The sequence below is a fragment of the Crocodylus porosus genome, unplaced genomic scaffold (assembly GCF_001723895.1).
Source record: "Crocodylus porosus isolate Cpor-Errol unplaced genomic scaffold, CroPor_comp1, whole genome shotgun sequence".
NCBI classification, from domain to species: Eukaryota; Metazoa; Chordata; order Crocodylia; family Crocodylidae; genus Crocodylus; species Crocodylus porosus.
The window spans coordinates 50,195,532-50,213,309 of NW_017728907.1; the positions used below are offsets into that span (position 1 = coordinate 50,195,532).

Consider the following 17,778-nt stretch of genomic DNA (forward strand, 5'->3'; position numbering starts at 1 on the left):
ATATTATATTATATTATATTATATTATATGTGTTGTCCTACGTTATGTTACATTATGTTACACCAAGATGTGTGTAGGGTGTGATCAACTGCAATACAAATAATAAAGCCTTTTTTTTATTTTGTCTGCCTACTGGAAGGCTCTGACATTTACTGAGACATCAGGAATTAACAGCATGAATCATTTAAAATCTGTTCCCTAAGCATATATTGTCTTTGGGGTGAAAATTAACCATCTTGCAATTGCCCAAACAAACATATACCCCTCCCCAATTTTGGGGGAACAAAAAAGTCAACGCTGTGCAAAATTATTGCATGTGTGTTTATATCTCCCTTCTGGCGAACCTGTCTCTATAGAGAGGGACAGGGATAGTTGGTGAGATTATAATGCTTCTCTTATCACCAACAATAACATTATTATTATTATCATGGAAAAAATATCCTTATGTTGAAGTACCCAAGCGCGGCTACTGTAAAAGACTCTGCTGCCAGGTGGTAATTAGGTTCGGTAATAGTCTTGGGCACCCAGACCCCAAGGCAGTGGCCACTGGGAGTCTGGAAGAAATCATACATTCATTTTCAAGAGAAGAGAGGAGGAGGGTACTCGCTGCTTTTCATCTCTGCCTCTTTGCAGAGCCACAGCACTAAGAGCGGCATAGCTGATGATGATCTGCCTTCTGCCTGACCAAAACTGTCGTGTCAAGGTCATCAGCAGGGAAAGGCAGAGGGACCCAAAGGAAGATGTTTAAACAGTTACTGCAACAGACCTGGTCACTTCTGATTGTGTACATAAGCATCTGCCACAATGCTAGCATATCTGAGAGCCCGTGTTTGCAAAAGCAGCAATGAAAACCGGCCCTGGCCTAGACTGAAATCTGCTACGCTAATACTTTGCCATTAGAGCGGGTCAAAAATGTTCTGCTGGAATGTCCTTTTTCTGCCAGAAAATGTCAATTTGCTGAAAACCCGTGTCTCCACACATATTTTGTGCAGGGAATGGGGAGGGAAAAAATCAAAACTAAATGTTTCAAGAAGGTCAAACTCTTCTGTATTGGAAGGGAATGCGCTTGATTTTCTCGTCTGAAATGGCTTCTCCTTTCAAAATGTATTTGTGCCACGACATCAAATATTACGGCTGACCCCAAGCCTTGTCTTTTTTTCAGTGCTTTGTTCCAGAGAAGATTTTGTCATTCGCTGTTCTGAATCGGAGCAAAACCCACTCTGAAATCATGGAGCCTCCTGCAAAATGGGAATTGCGTTTCCTCTACAGCTCCACGTAGGCCCATAGGGACACAAGCCTGGAAGTGAGTCTGGTCTCTTGTGTTCGCAGGCAGTCGGTGACCGCAGGAATCCCACAAATCCCCACTTCAAACCCTCATCCATAACTATGAGAAAAAAATATCCCCAAACATCCTATAATGTGTCACAGTGAAAAGCAGAGCACTGCCAATGCCCTGTCATTGCAACAGAGAAGGAGTTGGTTCATATGCGCTCAGAAGATCCTAGGAAAACTGCCAGGCCCCTCACCACAGAAGAAAGCAAAGACCCTCCTGCCGCCCCCAAAGTACTTGATTTCATAGACTTTCATAGACGTCAGGGCTGGAAGGGACCTCGAAAGAGCATCGAGTCCAGCCCCCCCCCAAGAATTGCCAATTCGGCTACTTGCCAATTTGACCCATTTGTCTCTGTATACATTGCTTTTGCAGGTTCACAGCACTTTATCCACTGTCGTTTAGCATGAATCGGGGCCGTGTAAGGTTGAAAGTCTCTGATCTAGGCTACACAGCCACAACGATGCAACTGGGATGAAAATCTGAGGACTCTGGGCTCTCTGCTCCTCCCCTCTCCAGCCCGTACTGCCTTTGTGGTCATACTTCATTTCTGGACAGACATGCTTCTGTGCCCCAAGGACAGGTGCTGCAACCGGACTCAGGCCCACACACGCTTACCCACGTGTTCAACTCCACACGCACGACTAACCCATTGGACTGTGCATGGCCGTGCCGCTAGACTCGTGCGTCAGCAAAGAGGCTAAGGACCAAATCGGCCTGGTGTCTGAGTTGCTCTCACACTGAGTAACATTTCCTTTACCCAGGCTGAGACTTTCCATGGGCTGGTGTGTGCAATTTGTTCCCTGGCTGCTAGTGACTTCCCTGGTTCCAGCATAAATGGAGGACTCCAATCTCCAAGGCTGCCAAGCCAACATTTTTGCTAAGCTCTTCACCTTCCAAATGAAAAGCTTTTTCTAAAAGAAAAAAAGTGAGTGGATCTGATCCTTTTTTCATTTACACTAGCACAAGTTAGGAGTAAGCCCGCTGAAGACAATGGAGTTAGACTGTATATACTTATCAGGAAAGCAGCAGCAGATATCCTCTCTCCAGATCCCCTTGAATTATTTTTAGGCATAAACCAGGTTATTTTTCTGATTATGAGTGATTTTCTTAAAATGGAGGTGCAGTGCAATAAGAAACAGTTAGCCTAACGCTCTTCCTAGAGTCACAAAGAACGATACCGACAAAAAAAGCAAGAAAAATTGTGTTGTGACCTACCGTGTGTTGGGAATGGGTGCCAGCGGTCTCTCCACTATGCTGCTCAGCCTGTAGTAATCCAAAAAGGTCCGGGCCACATTTCTCCCTAGCTTCATATCTGTGAGTTTTTAATTAAGGAGCATCTTTGAAGAGGATTAAAAAAGAACCCCCCCAAAAACCCCAAACTAAAACAACAAGCAGAGTGTAAAGGTAAATTACTGCTATTTGATGCTTGAGCAAGTTTTACATTAACCATCCCACAGTGCTGAAAGCTTCAGGGCAGGCTCAATGAAATAACTTATGTCAGCAGCTAAAGCAAGTGTCATCTGGTTTGCTTCTTGTTTTCATAGGCAGAAAATATGCTACATGAAATCATAGAGGGGAAGGAACAACCCGTCTTCATCAGGGAGCTCGTGAATGCTGGGAGCTCAACCCACTGGACAAAAGGGGGCTTCTGTTTTACGTGGGAGGAGAATAAATCCCCTGTGGGTATGATGCTCACAATGCACAATAGCCTTCTTCACCTGAGACGACTCTTGCATGCAAATAGGTAGCATCTTAGCACTGGTGTGCTGGTCTCCAGAGACAGAGGCCTGGACCATCCCAGTACAAGCTCCAGACGGTTCAGCATCCAACATGAAAGTTGGGTCTACAGCCCATAACGCTCTGAACCCTTGGCTTAGATGCAGGGGTGGGCACAATGCGGCCCGGGGGCCGGATGCGGCCCTCCAGGCCATTCAATCTGGCCCGCGGGGCCCCTAAAAAATTTAGAAAATTAATATTAATCTGTCCTGGGCTGCCTGGCATGTGGCTCTCAATGGCTTGCCGAAACTCAGTAAGCGGCCCTCTGCCCAAAATAATTGCCCACCCCTGGTTAGAGTAATACTGCATTGGTTCTGCGTTGTGATTTGTGTCCTGAGACTTGGATTTTAGAACTGATTTGGAATATACACTGTAGAAGAGCCAGATTTGACCCGGCTGAGGGGGAAGGGCAGGGACAACACAAGCCACTGTCCCTGCTACATCTTTTCTTTAACCAAATGCCAGCCCTGTTACTCAGTAGTAGGAAGGTGCTGCACTAAAAGTGTGAGAATACACGTGACAGAAGAATCACCGTAAAATTAAAGTTGGTGGAACACTTGGCCACGGTAAAACTAAAACATATCAGAGATGGTCTGACTTGCCACAATAAATCGAAACCTACCACAATAAAAAAGGTCAACAGGTATTTGCACGCACAATTAAACCAGCGAAACGGTGAAACATCGTGTACAAGCGCCCTAAGAAGCGCTGCCTTCTTGCTGAGATGTTGATGCAAGGCCACTTCACAGTGACGACCTAGCAATACATTAAATAATCCACAGTCATTCTCACAAGAGACTGGGAACCACCCTAGTGGCCTGGACAACACAGCCACTGGAAGAAAATCACTCCTTTGGCAGACAAGGTCCCTTGGGTGAATCTGATATCTTTTAGACCAACTTAAATAGTTGGAAAACAATGTTTAAGCAAGCTTTCAGGTTCAAAAACTGATGTCCTTAGACCAATGTGGCTACAACCTACACCCCTGTAATTACTCCTTTGTGCACTGGCTCACCCTCTATACAGGGATGAATTTTACTTGGAAGAAATAAAAGAGTTTCGATCACCTTTGGCCAAAGTGGGGCAATGTTTTCTTTTCTTTTTCTTTTTTTCGGAGGATGCAACGATTGCTATGTTTGTCTACACGCTTTCTGTTCTGCTGCTATCAAACAACCACTTGGGGATACCTGGATAATCAAAACCAAATAAAGATCAAAATTCTACTCTGTCGCATTTCCAGGATGTTCAAGGACAATAACTATTATGTCTGTGGCAGTTTGCCAGTACATGAGTCAGGTCCCAGGTATATCACCTGGTAACTCTAAATTGACCACAGCTTTCTACCACATTCCCTGCCCTGTGCCGTTTCCCCCATCAATTTAGAAGATGAATCTATTTATGTTTTATTTGTAACAGCAATATCAATAATTATCTGCTGATGCTTCCATTAGAGGGAAATTCCAGAATTGCAACATGTCAGGGGTTTCCAGGCAGTTTGTATAAAGATGCCAGCTTCTAAATGAAGCTTTTATTATCCACCTACTCACATTAGACACATCAAAACAAATGAGTTTTCGACATCAGGTTCAGGCGGCACCATGGAGAGAACTCTCTTCATTATTTTTTGTTTCTTTTAAAAAAAAAAGGGAACAGGCAAGCATGAAGTAGTCATTTTTTTTTTTTTTTTTTTTTTTTATTTTTGTAGCTCTGTGCGTGCAAGCTGGAAAATGTTGTGAAAAGAGATGAGTCCAACAGGCTTTGTAAATAAGCTAAGGTCTAGCTGTGGAGGAGGATCCTTGATGACTGCTCAGAATTGCAATTCATTCAGTGCTGAACTGGTCCCTTTGGTACAGCTTTGCCTAGTCAAGAGTTAAGAGGCTCCACCAGTTCTACTGAAAGCCTATTTCATGGGTCTCCCTGGTTGAATACTAATGCTCATCCTACCATTACATGTGCTGTTGACATCTCGACTATATTTTATGCATGGTTTGTACAGTTCAGAACAGTCAGAACCATTGGTACAGACAATATAATTAGAGGAGTGTCTATAGCAAGGGGGTGCTATCCTAATGGGTAATAATCAGCTTATGAAAAAAAAAATTAGCACTGGGTTTAAGGCAGTTGCTGCACTACAAGATAAGTTTCCCTGCAATCTGGCAGGATGTGAGGACTGTGCCCATTGTATGTACATGGAAGATGGGAGTATACCAAGTCAGAGGCTGCTTAAAGTTCACCATTCCACTGAGGTTACATCTCTTTGAAAGCCTTTTGTGATTGCTACTGGAGTTTGGGGATGACCGGGGGTATTTAGGATTCTGCAAATGCCGAACGCAAAGTGGCAGCAAAGGTTACGAGTTCAGAGTGCTCTGAGAGAGAGAGAGAAAAGGGATGGGGGCTGTCAAACATTTAACAGAGTGAGAAAACGAACGTGGCTTGATCTTGTAGTTTCTTTCATTTACTCAGCACTTTAAAAAAACACAGGGTGATAATTGGATGTCAAGGACATTTTGTCAGTACCAATATTTTAAGTCTCTTCTGCTAACATTGGCCCCATTGCCCCTTCTCTTTTTGTTCTTCATGTTGTGTGTATTGTGGTGGAGGAAGCCTTTGGTACAGAACAGGGGCAGCCTGGGTACCAGTGATGAAGCTCCCCCAGGATGTCCTACCACTGTCCAACCCCGAACTGGAGCATCCCACTAATGTAGCTGGGTTATGTCAGGCTCCATGGGCCATGCAGGCCTCAGTGTTTGCTATGACAGCAGCACAGATTCCCCAAAATTGCAGCAAGGGAAATTTAGGTTGGCGATTATGAAGAACTTTCTCATGATGAGAGTAGTTAAGTATTGAAACGGGCCACCTGAAGAGGTTGCAGAGTCTCTATCCTGGGAGGTTTCTAAGAGCAGGTTGGACAGACATTTGTCTAGGATGGTTGAGACTGGGATGATCCCATCTTGAGCAGCATGTTGGACTAGATCAGTAGTGCTCAACCCCTAGCCCATGGAGCTGGGCCACCTGCCCCGAGAAGCTCTCCTGGGTCCAGAAATTTGGTGATGAAGGAGAGGTGGCAGCAATTGCCACTCCCATGCTGCCAAATTTCCAGATCCTGGTGAGTCCCACAGGCTGGATGATAGAAGGACCCTGCATGTTATATCAGGTAGGCAGGGCCCAGCAGAGGCAATGCAGGATCCAATCCCAGCATGCTGGGCTGGATGGAGTCAGGGGGGCTGACCCCAGTGTGCAGGGCAAGGCAGACATGGCATAGGGCTGAACAGGGAGTGCTGGGCCCAATCCAGGTGAGCAGAGACAGGCAGAGGGCACTCAGGGCCTAACCCAACTCATGGACTGGCCCTGCACCACTCATCGGGCCCCACTGGACTAGATGATCTCCCGAGGTCCCTTCCAGCTCAACTTTTCTATGATTCTAGGAGTTCACTGGGAACTGAAGGAAAACTGAGAAAAAAGGTTTGATATAGACCATAAGATGGGAACAACATACGGTCAGTACCAAACTGTGTATATCCAAACCGGAGGATGAGAAATCTATGTATGCTACTGCCAACACACAGAGGAACCCGGTCCCCTATTCTGACTGCCTGTCGGAGCACCGAGGGACTGCCGTTCCTACCCACGTGCGGCGAGCCTGCCGACAGCAGCCCGGCTGCTGGCTCGAAAAGGACTTCGAGTGATTGGCGGGGTATTCCCACCAATCTGGTAAGGCTGGAGAGGGGCTTGCCCCTACCCAGGGCGAGGAGAAGAGCCTGGACCTAGGTGAGGACTATGCCCCCCCCCCATCACCCTGATTGGTGCTTCTACAATCCGAGGGTGGAGCCTCCAGAGGGTATAAAAGAGCAATATGCGAAGCACACCGGAGGCTGTGACATGGGATGGAGAGGAGCGTGGGTGAAGACGAGCTGGTAAGAGCTGGCCAGTGTGGTGGATAGTTGCCCCAAAGAGTCCAAAGACCTCTTCGCTGGACACGAGTGGCGACTGGCTGCATCCCCAGCCTCGCCGCTGAGGAGTGCGGCATCGGTGCACAGCTCGGTGCATGGGGCAGGACCCTGGGAGCTGCACGAGGCAGCTCGGGACTCCAACCCCTGGTACAGGGCCAGGCACTCGGTGCACAGGTGGTGCACGGAGCGAGACCCTGGGAGTCGCATGAGGTAGCTCAGGTCTCCAGCTCAGTTGGTGCATGAGCGGTGCATGGACCAGGACCCTGGGAGCTGGTCAGAGGCAGCTTGGGTCTCCAACCCCTGTCATGAGGCCAGGTAGCAGTGCATGGTGGGTGAATGGGGTCTGAGTGGGACCCAGACCATGGGAGCCACTCGGAGGCAGCTTGGCTCTCCAACCCCCGGCACGCGGCCAGGAACCTGGTGCGCCCTACAATAGTGTCATTGGCGGGGTGGCAAGCGCGGACCAGCAATTGGTGACCACCTGTAGATGCTGCCACCAGTGGCAGCCAGTGGTGACCAGCGACTGCCTACAGCCGCCACCGGCGGTGCCAGCTGTGGCCAACTGCAGGAGGTGCACTGCTAATCTCAGGGGTGCACATGCAGTGTGGCAAGGAAGGCCAGAAGGGCACTGGAGAGCTTCGCCGCTCCTCCTTGTTACTGGGGCAGAGCCACTGCTCCAGGACAGCCTGGACCTTGGCGCCCCTTAAAGAGTTCATTTGCACCTTCATGCACCTTATATTTTGTAAGTTAGTGCCTCATATTTTGTGTATTTGCATGTTATGGGTGGGAGTTGGTATTTTGATAGAGTTTCATATTGCCTGATCTTTATACTTTGTTCTGGTTTACTTAATCCTGAGTAGCGGGGAAGGTAAAGGAGTGTACATATATTGCATATAGTTCCACGTTTTGTATATATTTATATATCTATTCTTTCCTATGGTTTATCGTATTAATAAATGTGTACATAGTTAAGTTCACAGGGTGTCCTGGTTTGGCTCTGTAGGGGAAGGAGGGAAACTGCATGCAGTCAACAGTTTCACCCCACGGCACACCTGCCCTGCTAACCCCTCCCTTTGGTTGGAGAGGGGAGTACATAACCAGGTACTACCCGGGTTACACAAGCAGGATCCACCTACCTGACAAGTATGCAGAAATAGCAACTGCAATGACCAACTCGTAATCCTTCTGCCTGCCCAGCCCATGAGAAAAACAGCTTGATTGGTTCAGTCTGCCTATGTGTGTTTGTGTGTGCACGTGCGAGTGAATATGCATGCGTGTGCCTGCATGTGCATGTGTATGTGAACATCTGAGCAAGCAAGGGAAATCAGAACAATGACACTTGTGCTTAGCTCAAAATCTACAGAAGTACTGATTCAAGTCGCAACCCGCTGTATACCTGGAGCATGCTGGCTTCAGCTGCTGTACTAGAGTGCCGATCAACGTCTTGCTCTTCACGGAGAGGTGGGCAATACCGACTGCATAGGGTGAGGACTGGACTGAGCACGCCCAAGCCAGCAGCCCTTGGCAGATGCTCACAAACATCTGGATGAATCTCTACCCCATCGCTATTTTGTTGGCTCCTCCAGAGCTTCCTAGTACTGGCTGAGACTGGAAGCCAACGTGCAAAAACGGCCTGAGAAAGGCTCTTCTCGTCACATGTCCGGCCTGGATAGAAGCAGGACAGCTGGAGACATTCACAGCGAGGTCTGCTTATTTCTGATCATCTGCCAAATGTTGGAGATCCAATAGGTTCAGAGAAGGAGCCAAACTTCACGTCCTCCCCCAAACCAGAATGAATCCCCAGGGCGCTCCTGTGTATCATCATTCACATTCCTAAGGCATACGGACTGCCGAAGCACTGGGAGGGACTGGGGGGCGGTGTGTGTCCACTACTGGTTTTCAATGAAGAAGATTTTCTGCTCCTATTGCGCGCTGGTCTGCTTAAAACAATTCACTGCAATCACAGCCCTGAGAATCACATACCCAGCCTGGTTCTGTCTCTGTGCAGATGCAATAAAAATCTCAATTTGGAAACCAGTTAGCAGTACAAGTCGTTAGGGGAGATACTAAGTGTGGCTGCTTTAATAGCTCACTGATCATTTAATAATGTCACTACTGCAGAGTGCAGCGGCACCATCCGTCAGCTTTTGTTTTGCTTTTTGAAATTCAGGGTCATTCCACTTGCAAGCGGGTGGATTATCTCTCTTCCCCCGCTCGCAAAGCACTGCAAACTGCTTTAAATAATTAGAAACAGGATGGCTCCTTCAAGTTCGCAATCTCATTTTCATAAGGTCCAGTGTCATTTTTGCTGGAACAGGAAGTGAAGCTTTGGTGGTGACGAGGATTTGACAAGGGCAAAACAGTTAGCAGCCCCTGTTCATCTTTGATAAGTCCTGTGGGGTCTCTGCCAAGCAGATTGGATCTCTGTTTTTATGTCTCATCTAGAGGACAGCACCTCCATCAATTTGAAACACTGCACCGGGTTATTAGTTTGTGGAATTCATCCAGTTTCAGTCCTAAGCAGGATTTAAAACAATGACCTTCCAGTCCAGAGGCACCACTTCCCAACTCTTTTGTTGCAGGCAAACAGATTTAAGTTCCCCTAAAGACCGAGGGGGAAAGAAAAACGAGACATGCAGAGCAAGAAAGATTAATCTTTTTAACAGCTCAAAATTAAAAATCAGAAGATGCTCTCTGTCTGACAACACTGCCTGCTACAGCAAGTCTTCATCTACTGCAACAAAAATCATGTTATTTATGAAAAAAGGAGCATTTCTTTTGCGTGTCCCAGGTGACTGTGGCCAGGAAGCATATTGTCATTCCCCGATCGTCTCAGGAGAAATATAGATTACATTCCCTAATGCATTTATAAGAGCTCCCATCAGTGGATAAAAGCCATTCCTAAACTGTGGGTTCAAATGAGAATGCTAATGGAAAATGGCATTAACTGGCTTTCAATCGCAGCACTACATCGTGCCAGGCTGGATCAAAACTGGTTTACTAATTTATTAGAGCTCTGTTTTCCCCTCTGCTCAGTTGGTCCTGTCATTTCCATGGGGCCGGATTTCATCTTTGCATTAACCAATGCCTCCCTGGCCCGGTCCGACGGCAGGTGAGATGGGCAGTTTAAACGAAGTGACAAAGCACCTGGGGGGTTTGAGAAGAAAGTATCATGTGGACTTTTCCTTTCAAACGGTCAACCTGTAACACGTGTACTTGTGCAAACCTGACTAGATGAGTGCCGGCTAAATAGTGCACCCTTCCCATAGAAAAGCTGTCTGATAAGCTGGGTTAGCTTCCAGTGGAAGATATGTTCATAGATATTCTTGTGTGTGTGCGTGTATACATACACACATACACACACATATATATATATACACACACACACACACATATATATATACACACACACACATATATATATGATAAGCAGTTAGAAATGGCTAGCAAAGAGGGAATTTGCAAACAGGCTAGAGACTTGGAAGCTCGTCCTGTTCCCACTGAAGCATACAGCAAAACTGCCTGTTGACTTTGGTGGTACCAAGCCTGGAGCCCTACGGTTGCCCAAGTACCCTGACAGTGATGGATCTGGGGCTTCTCAGCCTAAAAATTCCCCCTTGCAATAATCCTGGCTTTTTGAATCCTGGCCAGATGTCTTTCTAACAGGCCCAGCCTAACTTAGCCATAAGATGGGGGAATGGCAGGGTCACATTTTCTGGTCTTGTTCTGCAGGCAGTCCGATGAAAGGATCGCAATGGTTGTTTCTGACCTTGGGAGTTTGAACCTTTTTGTGTAATCTGGGAATACCAATAAGACAGGCTTTTTCCTGGCATCCCAGTGCATGATATTATAGTCTTTACTGCCCCATCTCACAACATCATAGAAAAGTAGGGCTGGAAGGGACCTCTGGAGGTCTCATCTAACCCCCACCTGGTGCAAGATCACCACAATCCAAACCATCCCATACAAATCCATAATACAACCTCCTAATAAAACTACCACCGACCCTGACATAAGACACAACATAACACCCTAACCTGCCGCAGGTAAAGCAGGGGGACCCTGGTAGTCAACATCCTGCTGCTGTAAAAAGTTGTTAATATATCCCAAGTAGAGGACCATGCCTACCCCACGACAAAGAAAGGCAAAACCCCCCAAAGTCCATACCCATCTGACCATCGCATCTGTTCTTGGTTCCTAACCAGACCCAAAAAGAGTCTCGTGGAAGCAAAGCATAAGTGCAATGCTGTTATCTCCGTTTTTGGGGTTTTTTCCGTGTTTTTTTACAGAAGGAACCAGTTGCAAGATGAGGGTTGACTCCATTTCTGGTTTCCCCTCTCCTTCCTGACCCAACTGATGGTGGTGAAAACTGACAGAAATGAAAGTGGGCCTGGACAACCAGAGGCCTGCAATTTTGCCAGGCTCCCGACATTTCTATCTTTTCATGCTTAGGTTGCTGGAATCAGTCCCCAGAGTGTAGTCTTATCAATGTCACCGATGTTGCAAGGTGCATGCTGTATTATCATTTAAATACAGATCATATCCTCTACTTTCATTAAGGGCAATACCGAAAGAGCTAGATCATGGCCAAGATTAGCAACGGGAGTGCAGAGGGGCCTCCAAGCCGTGAGAACGCACTGTCCCCCGGGAGGGTAGGAAATCCAGCGTGCTAAAAGACCCAACTTATGTCCTCTCCTCCAGAGTGGTCCCATGCTACAAGCAACATTGGACACCCCAGGTCTTGTGTGCTAAGAGCAAAACAAAGATGATTAGGGCTGATGTTTGAATGGGCAAATGTAGGCAGGTGGCTCCTGTTGCTTCTGCATTTCCCTAGTGCGGCCGCCCAAAGCTAGCCCAAACTTTGACACGTCAGTGTGAAGACAGAAGTTATGCAAGAACCAACCAAAGGAGCTGTTCCACTAAGGGCCCTCTCCCCTCTGCTTACGAACTGCAGAATCATTATCATACGCATGAAGAATAAAGCTTCTCCATAGAAGTAAAACCTAATATCATGGTACCAAAACCACGAGGAAAAGAAAGGCTCACATGCAGTCACAACCATACAGAAACACATTAAAGGGTAGCTGGTATATCCAGCAAATGGGAAATGCATCTGCAGGAATCCTCTGCACACCGGTGCCCGATACCCACCAAATGATAGCGTCTGTGGGTATCTCAGTGGTCTTCAGGCACAGAGGTTGGAGTCCCCTGCCATCTTGGGTAGATGTCTATCCATACCTTCTTGAAAACTCCAGTGAAGGAGAATCCCCAACTTCCCTGGGATGCCTGTCCCACTGTCCTGCTGCTCTTACTGATGGTTTTCCAGAGATTTAATCTAAATCTGCTTTACGGCAGTTGAATCCCGTTGCCTCCTGGCCGATACTGTGGCAAGCAAGAACAATCATCCTTTTCTTTGTGGAAGGCTTTCAAATGTTTGAAAATTATATTTTAACTCACGTTAAGGTGTATGTCATTCCAATCCCCCCTCGATACTAGCATGTATTATAATTTTCAAGAATTTAGCTAAAATCTGAATATTATGGCTTCACTGGGGCTACGTTAAGAATAAACCCAGTCCATTATTCACATGTAGGCTGCAACAGAGGATCCCACATTAAGCCCTGGGATATGTTTAGTTGCACTACCAGAGTGTCAATATGGTAAGTCTTGTCCAGTTATTTTAACGCTTCTGATCTTTTTTACTTTTTTCCAAATCTGGAAAGAAGCCCTTGTAAGAGACCTGACCTCAGCCGTTCACTCTGTCAATGAAAAATCACAGAGCTGGTTTTGTGTGATATACTGAAAGAAAGAGAGAGGGAGGAAAAAGTAATTTTCAAGTGAAAAATCCAACATCGGCAATTTTCTTCTGTCTGCCCAATGTTCTGAAATACACGAGGGAAGGAGTAGCAGGAAAACTAGAGACTTAATCGTTGTTTTAATTCCAGCTTCCAGCGAGCCTGGAAATGCAAGAACAGCTGCACCATTTCCAACTCCAAATGGAAACCCAAAGTAGCGAGTAGCAAATAAAGTACAAGCAGAAGTTTTTCAAGACCCTGTTGATCCATACCAGAGCACACCTTATGCACTTTGAAATACACCCCTCAATTTCTAGCGGCTCTTATTGCACGTGCTAAGCTTTGGTTTTACAACTAATGCTCACGGTGCTCCAGATGAAATCAGCTCCATGCTTGACAGCAAAAGTTGACTGACGCTGTCTAATAGTTCAATCGCTGGGAGTTCAGAGAGCGCAAAGGTCATAATTTAGGGGCCGGTTGAATGCTTCCTAAATGTTACGCCTCCCTTCCCTTCCCCCCTCCTTGCAAATTGTTTTAGGAGAGGACATAATTATAAGCACTGATGAAAGGGAAGCCAAAAGGGATAACAAATGTGGGAAACAGGACAGGACTTTTCAAGGCCTCCTAGATACATCACTTGTCAAGCTAAAAGGAGGGCAGACACAGGGCACAATCGACACGGTGACTGCAGAATTTGTGTTATTCGGAGAAAAAGGTGAGTTGGTTTGGGGAAGAAAAATTTCACCTGAATCTCAGGCTGCATTCTGGGTATGCCCTGAGTAAACAGAGCATCAGGAAGAGAAGATCCTGGCTCTATGGGCTCCAGGCTGCGGCAATAAGCAACTTGGAGGGCTACAAATAGAGGACTGGGACAAGACGTATTAAAGGGACTAACAAAGGGGACCAATGTCAATGAGAACTGTCACAGGATCACAGGAAAGCAGGGCTGGAAGGTCATCTAGTCCATCCCTGACTAAACCATCCCAAGCCAAGGGTCTAAGCTGCTGTTGGAAACTCCCAGGGATGGGGATTCCTTAATTTATCCAGGTAGCCTATCCCAATGCCTGACCACCCTCACAGTTAGAAAATTCATCCTAATTTTTACCCAAAATTTCCCTTGCTGAAGCTTCTAGTCCCACCCCCTCCAGCCACAGAGAAAAGCCCATCTCCATCCTCTCTGTAATCACCCTTCAGGTATTTTAAGACTGCAATCTGCTCTTCTCCAGACTAAATAACTCTAGTTCTTTCAGCCCTTCCCCATCAGCCTTGCCTCCCAGGCCCCTACTCATTTGGGTAGCTCTGTGCTGGACTCTTTCCCAGATGCACACTTCCATTTTGAAGCGTGGGGACCAAAACTGGCCATGGTACTCCACATGAGGTCTCACGGGTGCTGAAGAGAGCAGGAGAATCACGTCCCTTGATTTGCAAGTGAAACTCCCCTCTCTGCGCAACCCTGCTGCTGACTTTTTTGCAACAAGAGCGCTCTGTTGGCTGTAGCCCTCTGCAAGCCCTTAGTTGTGTGGTTAGCACATATCCAGGAAGAACCGATGGATATCTTGAAACCATCACTGGATAGACCCAGTCCATTTGTTTAAACCGTAAGTGTGGAGACAGGGGCTGGTGGAGGCTAGGGCTGGGGATGCAAAGATGCACGGCATTAGTGGCAATGGCCAAACACAACTTCCTTTGATATGCCGAGGTGGACTGAACATCTCTTGGGACCAGGGTAATACATGACCCTGAAGGGAAGGGCGGCAAGATTAAGTGTGATTATCTTTGGACCATTCTGAGGTGACCCCTCCTGTTACGCACCCAGTGCCCCAAAGTACCTGATGTACCTCATCTACAGACCCAAAAAGGTTACAGAGAAAGGGTTATGGACAATTTAAGATTACTTAAAGATTACTATTTCAAAAGTGGACCTAAAGTTCCCTGAAGTCAATGGAAAGACGTCTGCTGACTGCAGTAAACTTCAGATCTGATCCTTCGGTGCCAAGGCCGTCAGCCTCCACGTTGGACAGAACATCTGGGCAGATGGTTTGCCCTCAAAAATGAGGAACCGCTGACAGCCAAAGGCTTCCTCAGAGGAAAACAGATGATCGTCCCTGACACTGTACCTTTAAAAACACTTGCAGTCTCCAAGTAATAGTCATGCTTCAGTGTGTTCAACATTTCGGCTGAGCTCGGTACAAAACGCAGTGATTTAAAGCTGGGAGATCAGACGGGATTCAGCAAATTCAGAATTATTTATTTCTTTAGTGCAGAAAGCCTGGCTACAGATTATTTACTGCAAATGGGTCTGTTTGGGGGAGGAGGGGGGGAAGATTGATTGAACATTTTCAATTAAAACAAGCAGTCTTTTAAAAAGATTTAAGGTTTTATCAAGACACGGGGAATAATTCAAGGGGCTGGAATCCTGCTAACTCCATGGCCATGGATTTGGGGGGGCGGGGTGGGGGGGAAGGAAAGGGAATTTTATATTTTGGGAGAAGGGTTGGAGGAGGAAAAATAGGAGGGGGTGGGAGGGAATCTCCTTATCATTGTCTCTTCTGCAGCATTAATGTATTTGTCTCACTGAGTTACCTCCATATCTGCAACTATTGATTCGGAAAGAGGCACCGGCGGGCAGGCTGAAGAGGATGGGAAGGGCTGGTTGGGAGCCATGTGATCTCTCCTGGCAGTGCATATTAAAATGAGATGTGGGGGTGGATCCCAAAAGGGACCGGTGCCGTGCACTACAGGCAAAGCACCCCTGCCCTCTACAAAGGGTGGGCCTGATTGGAAAATCCCGGGGCCCCCCAGCAGCCCAGTAGCAGGGCCGACTCCTTGATCAAGGTGACTTCTAGCACCTGGGTTTAGTCGGGATGGTGCGAAACTGGGACCGCTTGCAATACCAGCCTACACAATGTCGGTACGTCATTAAGTGGCTGAATGTCTCCCCCAGGGCTTCCCACGCCCGCAGAGTGGTGAGAAGTTCGATATGGGCTGTAACAGCATGGTAGAGCCATTGCAGCAGATTTTGACTCTGGACCTCCCTGTGACGTTTGGGCTAAGATTAGTGCATTTGCCATTATACATCTTTAAACACTGATACACCATGTGCCTCCTGGGGCACCACGTTTGCTTTCAGTTTTGGCTCCCGTTCGCAGCAATAAAGGTACCAGCGATGCAAACGACGTGGTGTTCTCTCTCTCCTGGCCTAGCCTCATCTTTCCACCACTGTGAAGCTACAAGAGACATCACTCCCCATTTCCGTAGGCCTGATCTAACTCTCATGAAGGTCAGCAGGAGTAACAACAGGCTCATAATGGGTGAAATCAAACCAGGAGGGGTGTTTAGGACTGGAGTCAGGCTTTGCAGTCTAGGAAAGCTTTCTGCACTAAAGCCCCGTCCAGTCCAAAGCAGCTTGTGCAGCACTCGTTGGACAGGACGTCACTGCGTGACAAGGGAAGCTGTAATAAAATGCATTGTTTATACACAATAGGATGCGACTATGCTGAAACGTCCCTAGCAGGCCTACTGCTAAACTGCCTTGTCTTTGTCCTTTTAAAGACGGCATCTCTCCTTAGCTTTCTACAGCAATCCAGCTGGGGGGTTGAGTGCGCTATCACAGGAACTGCGATGCAGGCATGTGCCACGCTGTTATCCACTGCATGCTTTGGAGCAATGACACCACTATCTTGCAACAACGTCCCTCTCCCCGGCTGTATGGGGAACCACGGGATCTGTCCATTGCTCCCTTTCTCCAGTCTCTAGACCTCAGTTCTGGCTAATCTCATTCACAAAGACATTCAACTACCCTCTCTACGCAGATGACTCGTGGGTCTGCCTTTGACCCATCACCTTCTAAATAGAGTGAAATATGGGCCCGGATCTACCATCTCCATGCCAATGCCAGAATAAGGCTCCCACTCTTCCCCCACAAACTCTGCTGACTATTTCCTTTCTGGATCCCTGTAAACAAAATCATCATCCTACCTGTGCCTCAGGCCTGTCACCTGGGCATCAGCTCCACCTCAGACTTCCCTCTGGGTCCCCACATCTGGGCAAGAGCGAAGTCTGGCAAGTGCTTTCTGTATCGCACCTCAGAGATATGAGCTTGCCCATGCATCCACAACAACTCTCAGTATCTCATGGTTTGCTTAATGCTACATTTTTTTTCCCTCAATGCAGTCTGGTCCCACTGAGATCTATCCGAAAGCTGGTGGCATGGTTTAGTTTCCTGCCCAGTTGCTTTGACCCCTTCACTGGTTCCACCTTTTCTAATGCTTCAAGTATAAGCCCCAGTCGCCAGAGACTCCATTACCCACTTGTTACACGGTACGGTGGTACCTTCTCCCATGCTTCCTCTCACTCGTGGGATGATGTCCTTGTTCTGCTTCAAGGTCCCCCTTAAAACTGCCTTAGTCTGTCATGTCTATCATAGCCATAAGTTAGCTTGCAAACCTCTTTGCCTCAGTCTTCTTTTCTGTAACAATCCTATACCCAATTCTGTAACAATCCTCCTTTTCTGTAACAAGCCTGCATCCAGGCAAGCCCATACACACAGACAGATACAACCACAATATCCAGACACACAAACAATCCAGCTACAACCTCCTACTTTAGCTCTCACACACATTCTTCCAGCAACACGTGCAAACACACACGTGTGCACACACACACCTACCCAGACCTCCTCCCATCCCTCCATTTATACACGTCTAGCTCTGCACTTATTCACCCGACTTCTCCCCCCACATCCAAGTGCACAGAAGAATGCAAGCAAATTCAGCGTAATAAAATACACAATAAAACATTATTCACTTAAAATACCAGCATAAAAGCTAATGAGAATGGCCAATTTGTAAAAAAAAAAAAAAAAAAAAAGGGGGATGGGAGGAATCGTGCAGCTGTCATTGTGAAAGTGTCTTTGGAAAATGAA

The 17,778-nt window shown here is 47.0% G+C and overlaps 1 protein-coding gene across 1 annotated transcript in view; it reads right to left on the reverse strand.

The window, feature by feature from the left end:
* Window positions 1–17,778, reverse strand: part of AGBL4 (ATP/GTP binding protein like 4) — a 1,420,095-nt gene that overhangs the window by 16,346 nt on the left and 1,385,971 nt on the right. Inside the window, exon 12 of the mRNA XM_019530625.1 lies at window positions 2,549–2,645. Within this exon, the coding sequence (XP_019386170.1) occupies window positions 2,549–2,645 (97 nt within the window). The remainder of the gene's footprint in view (window positions 1–2,548; window positions 2,646–17,778) is intronic.